The sequence below is a fragment of the Entamoeba nuttalli genome (assembly GCF_000257125.1).
Source record: "Entamoeba nuttalli P19 unplaced genomic scaffold asmbl_3337, whole genome shotgun sequence".
Classification (NCBI taxonomy): domain Eukaryota; phylum Evosea; order Mastigamoebida; family Endamoebidae; genus Entamoeba; species Entamoeba nuttalli.
Genome location: NW_008576008.1, coordinates 1 through 2427, shown reverse-complemented (window position 1 = coordinate 2427; position 2427 = coordinate 1). Strand labels below are relative to the sequence as shown.

At 23.8% G+C, this 2427-nt stretch overlaps 1 protein-coding gene across 1 annotated transcript; it reads left to right on the top strand.

Annotated features, from left to right (window-relative positions):
• Window positions 1–787: 787 nt before the first annotated feature.
• Window positions 788–2405, top strand: ENU1_063810 (Adapter-related protein complex 3 (AP-3) subunit, putative; the record flags this gene model as incomplete). Its single annotated transcript, XM_008858215.1, has 2 exons — window positions 788–2329; window positions 2373–2405. The coding sequence occupies 2 exons, from the start codon at window positions 788–790 to the stop codon at window positions 2403–2405; spliced, it is 1575 nt and encodes a 524-aa protein (XP_008856437.1).
• Window positions 2406–2427: the final 22 nt, after the last annotated feature.

Here is a 2427-nt window from a genome sequence, read left to right as displayed (position 1 = left end):
ACAATACATTGATAATATAAATAAATTATTTTAACAGTCTTTTTATAGTATAGAAGTTAATCAAAAAATACAATATAAACAACAAAGAAATAGAAAGAAGGAAGATATTAATTAACTATTTTGTATGAATAAGAATAACAAGAAAATACAACACTAATTATTAAAAGAAATATGAAATAAAACCAAATAGAAACAAATTCTATGAGAAAAAGAAAAGTAAAAAATTATAATAAAACAATTTAATGAGTGTTAATAAATAAACTAAGAATAAATGGGGTTTATTAAAAATGAATTGTGTTTCTTTTAGTCTATCACTAAGACGATTATTAATTTAAGCTAAATAATAACATTATCAAATAACACAATAAATAAAAGCACTCATAAGATTTATGCTGGATCATTATTATATTGACTGGTTTCTATCAGTCAAATAAAAATAAAAGTAAATTTTGAATTGAAAAATGTAGATAGCAAATCAAGAAACAAAATTATTTAATTCCTTTCAACTTGATACTATTGTTAAAGAATAAATTGAATTATATTAATATTTAAAAAAAAATTATAAATTAGTTTAATTATTATAATACAATAGAAATAGAATTTAATTAAATAAATTACTTCAAATAATTTAATTAACAAAAAAAAAGAATAGATTTTGAATTTTAATATTCTTCTTTCCTTAAATTTTCTAATAATTAATAATTTGATAAAAATATAATAAAATTAATATGAAAAATAAATAATTAGTTTTTGAGAACTTTAAAAGAAGATAATTCAATTAAAAGCAATGAGTTTAATGAAAAAAAGAATAAAAGAAACAATGGCTAAACCATTAATTGGTACATCATTACAAGATATGGTAAAAGGACTTAGATCAAATGCAGGAAATGAACAAGCATTTATTAATCAAACGATTGCAGATATTAAGAAAGACATAGTAACATCAGATATGAAGAGGAAAGCGATTTGTATTCAAAAATTAACATATCTTGAAATGCTTGGACAAGAAACAAATTGGTCAGGATTTCATATCATTGAACTTTCTGCTAAACAATCTTTTTGGATGAAACGAGTTGCTTATCTTGCTGCACAAATTTGTTTACATGAAAGTGATGATGTTTTAATGTTAATTACTAATCAATTAAAGAAAGATCTTCAAGGAACAGCATATGAAAGTTGTAATGCATGTGCATGTTTTTCTGCTATTGTTAATGAATCACTTGCTCGTGATCTTGCAGCTGAATTAGTAAAACTTCTTACATCAGGAAAAGATTTTTTAAGAAGAAGAGCATGTTTAATGATGTATCCAATGTGTAAAGAATATCCAGATGCATTAAGACCATCATTTGCTAAAATGAAAGAAAAATTAAAAGATAGTGATCCTACAGTTGTTGCAGCAGCATGTGTTTCATTTGTTGAATTAGTTAAACATGAACCAAAACAATATATTTCACTTGCACCAATATTATATGAAATTATTAAAGAACCAATAAATCAAAATAATGATTTACTTATGACAAAGGCTATTAAAATACTTGGAATGCTTGCATCAGTTGAATTAAGATTAGCTAAAATTCTTGTAGAACCATTTAACTCATTATTACAAAGTAATATTACAAGTCCTATTTTATTTGAATTAATTAATGCATGTATTATTGGATTAAATAAACATATTCCAACAATGAAAACATGTCTTGGAAAAATTAATATGATGATTCAAGACAATGAAGGAAATATAAGATATTGTGGATTAAAACTTCTTGGATTAATGATGACTAAACATCCTAAAGCAGTAATTGAAAGTAGAGATACAGTATTAGCATGTTTATCAGATCCAGATGATTCATTAAGAAGAACAGCACTTGAATTATTAATTGGAATGGTAACAAAAAAGAATATTTGTGAGACAGTAGATAAATTATTAGTAATTGTAGAAAAATCAGAAAATTCATATTATAGAGATGAATTATTCTTAAAAATTATTGAAATTATTAAGAAAGATAATTATGATAATGTTACTGACTTTGAATGGTATTTAAAACTTTTAAGTAGATTATCAACTCAACAATTAGAACAATCTGTATTTAATGTTGTTTCTAAAGAAATATCAAATATTATGGTAAGAGTACCAGACATTAGATTATTTGGTATAACACTTTTAAAAACTATTATTACTTCTCATAATTTCCTTCAAATGGCAAGTGGTTCAAATTTACTTGTTGAATGTGCTTGGTGTGTTGGTGAATATATTTATTATTTAACTAGTGAAGAAACATTACAAATGTTAAGACATTTAATTAATGTTAAACATACCTCATTAAATCCAGACGTTCAAGCTTCATTCCTTGAAGCAGCATTTAAGACATTTATAGAAGTTGTTGATCCAAGAGACCCTGCTGATATAGAAGAAGCAGATGATGATGATGA